The sequence below is a fragment of the Solanum verrucosum genome, unplaced genomic scaffold, assembly GCF_900185275.1.
Source record: "Solanum verrucosum unplaced genomic scaffold, falcon-dt-bn FXZP01000287.1, whole genome shotgun sequence".
NCBI lineage: Eukaryota > Viridiplantae > Streptophyta > Magnoliopsida > Solanales > Solanaceae > Solanum > Solanum verrucosum.
In genome coordinates, this window is record NW_026020292.1 from 909,624 (window position 1) to 918,290 (window position 8,667).

General features: G+C 33.4%; 1 protein-coding gene across 1 annotated transcript; it reads right to left on the reverse strand.

Annotated features, from left to right (window-relative positions):
• Positions 1-3,978: 3,978 nt before the first annotated feature.
• On the reverse strand, positions 3,979-7,486 carry LOC125834583 (BTB/POZ domain-containing protein At4g08455). The gene is made up of 2 exons (XM_049513723.1): positions 7,020-7,486; positions 3,979-4,597 (listed from the first exon to the last, which is right to left on the reverse strand). The coding sequence occupies exons 1-2, from the start codon at positions 7,389-7,391 to the stop codon at positions 4,130-4,132; spliced, it is 840 nt and encodes a 279-aa protein (XP_049369680.1). The 5' UTR covers positions 7,392-7,486; the 3' UTR covers positions 3,979-4,129.
• Between the last annotated feature and the right edge of the window lie 1,181 nt (positions 7,487-8,667).

The following is an 8,667-nucleotide window of genomic DNA, read 5'->3' on the forward strand; positions in this document are numbered from 1 at the left end:
ACATGTATTTGGATGTATCAAAATTTGGTAAGATTCATAATATTACAACATAACGTGTATTTAAGTAATTAGATTATATACTAGTGAGATTATTGTAAGTTACCCTTAAATAAAAAGTTTTGGCTCATGGGACGACCCCGGCCCGGCCCCAATCAAGCCTCAAGGGTCAAGGGCTTATATGGGCCGGGCTTATAAGTCCTAGTTTTAAATGGGCTTGAAAATTTTTATCTCAACCTACCCTAATAATGGGTTGGGTTGGGCCGGCCCCATGGGCTAAGCCCGTTTTGACGGCTCTAGTTACGAGCTTACTTGGATGGGCTTACTTAAAGTAGTCAAAACTTAGCAAATACCCCATAAAAGTAAAATAATTATAAACAAATACTCATTTATATTCATACCCCACTAAATAATTACATTATATACCCCCAAATAATTTCACTTAACTGATACCTAATGAGTAATTTCTGAACAAGAAACCTTAATGATACCATAAAAAAAATAAAAAAATAATAAAAAATATATATACTCGTATAATATCATTGACTAATGAGTAATTTCTGAACAAGAAACCTTAATGATACCACAATAATATACATATATTTTTATAGTATCATTAATTAATGAGTAATTTCTAAATAAGAAACCTTAATGACACCACAACAATATACATATACTCTTAGGGGTCGTTGGTACAAAGATGCATTATGCAGGGATTACTAATGCATGGATTAGTAATGCAGAGATTAGTAATGCAGGGTTTAGTAATGCAGGGATTAGTTTTTATCAAGTGTTTGATTCATGTTTCCCATTTAATCTTATGTTTGGTTTAAAATTCTAGAAAAAGTTTCTTTCCTATTATACCTTTGAGTTATTATAAGATTTTATATTTCATTTAATTTGTCAAGTTAAATACTAAAATATATTTAAAAAATTATTATTAAATTTTGAGGTGCGATATACCACCATAGAGATCATTGATAGTACGGTATATTAACCTTAAACTTAATATAGATTTAAGGCTACTTAAATTGTTCAAATACACAAAGCTTATTTTTTTTAAAAATGGTTCAAGTGGTCAATCGACGAACTACATTTTAAAAAAAAATGAAAAACCAGCTCAATACAACAAATCAAACATGGAGAAAAAAATATTAATTTGTGAAATCATCAAATTACATGGAACGAATTTGGAGAATTTAAAAGTATATTTATAAATATTCTCATATAAATAAAAAAGAGCATTAAATTACAAAAAAAAAATTAGACAAAAAGATTTGGGGATAGTTTAGTCATTTAGGGGTCTTATCCAAGGATTGTTAAACCTTGGATTAGTTATCCCTCCCTTTTCTAAGGATAAAAAAAAGTAGGCATAATACATATATTGCACCCTAAACTTGGCTTCAAATTTTAATTTTGACCTCAAACTTTCATAGTGCACAAACAGACACTTTAACTATCCAACTTTTAAATAAATAAACACGTGAATCTTACTTGGCAAAACGCGTGATGTTTTTACCTTTACCCTTGTATATAAATTGAAATTAATTTTTATTTTTTTTAGTTCTAAAATCGACGTGTAAAATATTTAATTAGTTGATAGCCATTGAGTGGCTCACTAATACACGTTGGAGCGTTTGCATTTCACGCTCTTTGGCTGCAAAAATCATGTGTTTATTTATTTAAAAGTTGGATAGTTAAAGTGCATGTTTGTGCACTATGAAAGTTAGAGGTCAAAGTGAAAATTTGAAGCCAAGTTTAGGGTTCAATATATGTATTAAATAAGACCTTGTATGAGGTATAACTAATCCATGGATTAGGTTAAATAAAGTAACCAAACAATGTTTTTATTGGACTAAATTTTAATCCATGGACTATTTTGATCAATACCTCTTACCAAACGGGTCCTAAATAGTATTATTGACTAATGAGTAATTTCTGAACAAAAAACCTTAATGATACCACAACAATATGCATATACTCTTATAGTATCATCATTGGCTAATGAGTAATTTATGAACAAGAAACTTAAATGATACCAATACAGTATATATATATATTGATTTAATATCAGTTAAGCGAAATTATCAGTCCTAATGATACCAATACAGTATATGATACTGATTTAATATCAGTTAAGTGGAAATTATCAGTTTAATGAAGGAGGCATGAGTTGTAATTATTTATGAGAGAATGGTATTTATTGAATTACTTTGGATTTAGTTTGGATATGAATATGCAATTATTTTGGATTTTATGGCTCATTTATGTAGTTTCCCCTATTTTTAAGTTAAAATATTTTTACGGTGCTGGATAAATTTAAAAGGTATATATATATATATATATATAAAATTTTAAGTTAAAATAATTTAAAAAATTAAGTTAAAAATTATAAGTTCAATTTTTTTATTTATAACTTTTATGGGTCATTTGATAGTTGATTAGAACTATGCGGTATTAGTAATGGATAGATTAGTTATGAGTGAATTTATGTATCCCCTATTTAGCTATTATATATGCAGGTATTAGTTTTTGAATAATTAGTTATTTATTTATTAGTTATATATGTATTAATTATTTCAACTTCTATCATAAAATAATATGTAGATTTCTTAATAACTTTTGTACATGTATTAATTATGTATGTTTGTTAAATTATCAATCAATGTCGTATTAATTTTTATACATGAATAACATATTTCCTATCTATCCATCAAATATAGTAATAAGTTATATGAAAATTAATACATAAATATCTTTTTTATTATTTAGCTACCAAATTGCCCCTTAGCTTATATATTAAAAATAGAAAGTAGATAATAACAATTAACTTTTAAATTCTTATATATATTTTTTAATGATAAAGACTCATAAATATCTCTTAAATATGGGAAAAGACTTGTGAATATCCTCTTTCAATCTTTTGATCTAAAAATACACACAATTTTAAAAAAAAATACCCTAAGCTATTGAAACTGACTCAAATTTACTTTTCTTCCATCTTTTTGGTCTAAAAATATCCTCAATCTTGTTTTTTATTCAACAATACCCCTCCTCGCCCACAACCAACCCAAAATAGAATTACATCTCCCTCCGCAGTAAAAATAATCATGACCTAGATAGCAAATCAAAAGCTATGGAACTTGGGTGTGAGTCTTTTGTCGAAATGAAATGGCTTTTCTTTTTATCTTTTTTTATTTAGGGAAAAGAATATTTGTACCCCAAAAAGGGAAATTATTTACAAGCAACTACTCCCTTACTTTTATACCCCAGTTTTTAACTACTAATGTGCGTTTACTGTTTGATATCATCATAGTATATATATACTTACTTTGATGGTATCAAAGAGGAAGAAACAGTGCTTCAATAAAATACTACTTGGTTACTTTTTGATACCATTATAATATTTATATACTCTGATGACAACAAGGAGGAATGCAGTGTTTTAGTGAAAAAACTGTTCAATTACCGTTTGATACTATCAGAGTATGTAGATATCATGAAAGTATATAGATACCACCAGAATATATATATATATATACACATACTCTGATGGGATCAAGGATGGAGAAACAATTAATCAACGAATAGAACAAGGGGACAGTCGGGTAAATAATTTGAGCTATGAATCCATTCAAGATAAAGTTGGGTCCAATTTGGGTAAATATTTCACTTAATGGGTCCAATTTGTGTAGTTTTCCCTTTTATTTATTGTAATGAGGAATCATTACACATAGTGAGCTCGATCGGCATATTTTTGGTTTTACGACCCGTAACTCTTCCTTAGCAAATAATAGAGCGAATATTAGTAGCATAACAAAAGAGCCTTCCTCATCATTAATATCTTTGCTCGCTGCAATTGTGACCTCTCGGGAGAATCATCCGAGGGAGAAATACAATTTCCCAGTTCAGTGAGTGAGCTCAAAATGAAGTTAAATTTAGTCGGTAATCAAACTTAAATGTTGTTGTAGGAGTATCAGCTTCAGAAACTTTGTGATTGTAGCAATGCCGGAACATTTATACCTAATTCTTACTGATCATTCAAATCAAACAATTCCAGTTAACATTCATCATTTGGGGATTTTATATATTTAGACAATCCTTCTACTACTTAAGTCAATATGACCATGGACTATGCTTTAGCAACTGGATCTTTCTGCACAGCAGTGTTAACCTGTTTGGAAAGGTAAGCTTCATAGATTTCTACAACTAGCCTGGGATCCTTGTCCACGAGTTCTTTGTATTCTTCTCGCTTGCTCAGCTTGTCCATGTTTTCCATGATCAATGAAAGCGCTGCATCAAGCAACTTCTTTGCATTGTGCTGGTGAGCAAATCCATAGTTAGGAAGTGAGTTCTCCCAGTTTAACTTGGAAATTAGGAACTTCTCACAATACGTCTTCAGATGATTCACTTGGTATTTTTCTGCCAAAACCAGAAGGTCACAAGCCATAAGCTCATCCAGGCATGCATCAGCGGTGTATAAATAGGTCACAAAGGCACGAAGTGCTTCATAAGACACATCACTGATTTTAATCGTGCCACTGAGGCTTTCTTCCATCTCATTTTCAAGCATAGCTCTGAACACCGGGGAACGACTGGCCTGCATGGGAAATGGGAATATCAAAAGTTTGAAAAAACTAGAAGTGCAAAAACTATTTCAGATAGATTGGTACTAAACCACTTGAGTGAAAAATAATAATTAAAACAGTAAATGGAATCACATATAAATGTGAAAAAAGAGGAGAGTAATTCCTATATTTTTCAAATGCTTAGATCATATCTAAGCAGAAAATATAAAGACATAACAATAATGAAAACAGAAAAAATTAAAGTAACGATAAGGAAAACTAAGATTTCACATGGTGGAGAACACAACAAATTGATCATGAAATACTGATTACAAATGTAAGCTTGGCTATGCTACTGTTCCAGAACTCCATCAATAAGATTGAGTGGAAGATAAAGACTCCAACGCCAGAAGAATACCAACATGATCATGCAAAATGTGAATAAGCTTCTGGCAATTTGCAAAATTGTCCAATGTGGCATATCTTATAGCTACCATGATATAGATTGAACATATTGCACCAAACAGTGTATATTTTGTGTTCATCTATTTATGGAAGTTCAAGGCTTCAAGCAACAAGCAATTTGCTACCCTTCTTTCTTAGGGGTCAGTTTAACATCACATTCTTTGGTATGCTAAAGTGAATCATGCTAGTACACCACAAAAATATTTCTGTATGATTAGAATAGAAAAGATAAACTGGTAAAGATAAATCTGATCTTCAACATTGTTTACAAAAGTACCATGTTGAATAATTACCTAGTGGCCATGTAGTATGCAGTAGCTTATAAGTTACAACATAAAGTAATGTTAATAGAACCAACAGAGTGAACACGCATCCCACTGGCCACAACTGTCAAGGATGAACCTTACCCACTTTGGGAGTAACCTATATTCTATCCATATTTAACCTAATTTTAAGTCTCAATACCACTCACCCAACCCATACAAATATGGGCGGGTTGGTTAAAAATGGTTTTAATTGCCAACACTAGGCAAAAGTAACCAGCATAAGTCGAGATGTCATTTTATGGCACGATTCACATTGTAGATCACCTATTAAATATTTTAGAAAGAACATCTGACGTGGAGTGAGTTTGAAAATTGAAATGCAGTATAGCTGGAGAGTACTGATGCTAAAGGTTCTCTTGAAGTACACCTAAACTTTGAAGTTCAGTAAAGCTAATGTTTGCTTAGCTTTCTCGTACTATGACAGTTAGAGGATAGCACTAGAAAGTAAACATAGTTGAGGAAGTGATACTAATAGTTAAGAAAATACCATGAATATTTTTTATTTTTTTGATGAATATCATGAATAATTTGTTAAATGATTAGGAATAGATTAAAACAGCATCTTTCTATCTAAATCGGAAATTAAAAGGGTTCTTGAACTTGATTGAGCCCAACCATTTTGTTGGATTGTAGCTCTGTCAAATCAGTTGTCTGAATACTATTGTTTGTTTTTATAGTTGTTTTTTATTGCATCAGCGCCTTTACTCACTACGGCCCACGCTTTTCAGTGCGCTTTGGCTTAATCCCTCAGCAGACCTTAAAGTGGCTTTCTATGTTTCTCCCTAAGACAACTCATGGAGAGCATAGAAACTTAGTCCATCAGCTGCAGTTTTTCATATGTTCTGTCCTTTAAGCAGTAAAACTATAAGTCGTAATATGAATTTCTTCACAGAGGCTGAACTTACAACAGCCAATTCACTAGAGATCTTGCAGACTTTGAGCAACTTCAAAACAAAATGCCTAACAGAAGAAAAACTCCAGACAACTTTAGCCTCCCATCCACTAATAATAGCTATAAATAGTGGTAACCAAGCCCACAATTTACATTCTGATACATAGAGCCAAGTTGCACTCCAGGTCTAACTTAAACTACCAGCAGTCCAGCAATGCCATACCCCCAACAACTTGTACAAACTTTTCCCTTATTTTGTTCACAAGGGGCCACAATATGGATAAAGATCGCCTTTGTTAATCCAAAATGAGAGTACTATTATAGAAGTTTTAATAGTTGTAAAATACACTGTATGACTCAGATTGCCTTTGGTTCTTGACATTGATGATTCCATCTAATCATTTCCTAATGAAAGGAACAGTTATACTATAATTTCCTTTCCTGTTGATCTCAACATATCAATCAACAACTCCTTACAATAACAACATGCCCAGTGAGATCCCACAAATGGGGTTCGGGGAGTGTAGAGTGTACCACTACCTCGTGGAGGTAGAGATGCTGTTTCTGAAAGACCTCGGCTCAAATCAACCAACTACTCCTAAATTCAAAAATTAAACAGACTAGGTTTGCACTGTCATTGACCTACCAACCCTAACTTGTTTATCCATCTGGAATTAATATCAATTAACTAAAACTAATTGGGGTTCCTACTTTTACAGTGATGGTGAATCGTATTCATAACAAAATTGTTGAATCAAAGTGGGTACTGACCAGAAGAGCGCGATTTGCAGGAACGGGAACAGGGTGAGGGGTGGATTTGCCAGACTCATCATGGGAAGCGACCAAAACGATGTCGGAGAAGAAGGGCACAGTTCGTTGTTGTTGGTGGAGGTGCTGGGATGGACTCCAGAAACGGAGGAAGTTTACTTTGGCTTTAAGGTCTTCGATCTCACGCTTGAGCTCTTCCTCAGTCTCGCTAGCTTCTTCGTAACACTCCCTGCAAGTGCCGGCGTCACGTGAGCTGTAATCCTCCTTGCATGAAACGCACTTCATTTGAGTTTCCGATGATTCTTCTTCTTCATCGTCTACTCCGAAGTCCACTGACGGTGTCGATGATCGACGCCGGTGATGCCCCCGTCTCATCTTCTTTTTCCTTTTTTTATTTTGTTTTGATCTTTACTCTCTACTCTTTGCTGCTGCTGCTGCTGCACCACTTTTTATAAAGTTAATAAGAATGGGGTTCTATTGAATTTACAAGTTCAACTTGTATACCCAAATTAATATTTAGATTGTTACGTCACATAAAAAAATATTATACGTAGTTAAAGGTCTGTGTGGATCTACTATTGAGCATCTGTTAAATCGACGGTGGTTTAAGTGGGACGAGTTTGATTTGAGATTTACATGATGAAACTAGCCAAGGTCATTGACTTCGGTCAAGATCAAGTTTAATTGAAGATAAACCTTGGCATTGACGTGGCTAAGGCATGACAAGGGCCGAACAAAGCTAAGACAAGACAATACTGTGATCGTGGCATGGTCGTGGCTAAACAAGTTTGAGGGCTAAGTATCGGGTAGGGATAGACGACTCAGAAGACTGAACCAATGACAAGTTGTGCAGGGGAGGACCTGCCCATAGTGCAGACACGTTGACACATGCAAAGTTGGGCGGCCAAAAGTGAGATTTGGCGCCAGATTTGAAGGTTGCTCGCGTGTGGCTCACACATGCGTGGGCAGTTGGGCGGTTAAGCCAATTTCTAGCAGTTTGTGACTTGTTTGCAAGGTAGATAAGTGTAACACCTCACAAAAATTCTATGTTAAGGGTCCAAACCATTCGTCATAAGTATATAAGCTTGAACTGGGTGATGTCTTACTTGTACATCGGGGTGTCAAAAATGAGCCCAACTATAGGTAACCCGCCTGGAATTTTAAGGGTTGGGCTCATGATAATTTGAATTGGGTTCAATTTCAACTTATTCAAGCCTTAATCCATTTTAAGGGAATCCTCAATTGAGCGCAATTTAATCTCCAATTTCAACTTATTTTAATACTCTTTATTTGCATTGATGAAATGTATGTTCCTATATTGAAGGTATGAATTACTATCTATTTATATCTTTTAGGATTTATCTATCCATTTGTAACTTGTTTTCTTAATTTTTCCTGAGTTGAAATTTAAATTATGGTTATAAAACTTAAATAACAATATATTAAAATTATTGAGATTAAGCGGATCAAATTAGACCCAACCCGTGTTTAAGCCCAACCCATTTGAGCCCAAAGTAAATTTGGGTGGGTCAGGACCCTACTCAATTTCTATTTCAACCCATTTTAATATCTCTAATTTCAACCCAACCCGCCCATTTGACACCCCTACTTGTACATATATATTAAGGGTTATTCCTAGGTCTAAGGAGTG

Excerpts from the sequence above, each read along its gene's own strand:
- LOC125834583 (XM_049513723.1), bottom strand. The coding sequence starts at position 7,391 with ATGAGACGGGGGCATCACCGGCGTCGATCATCGACACCGTCAGTGGAC. Across the intron at positions 4,598-7,019 it reads CTGCAAATCGCGCTCTTCTG|GCCAGTCGTTCCCCGGTGTT; the intron begins GTCAGTACCCAC and ends TTTCCCATGCAG.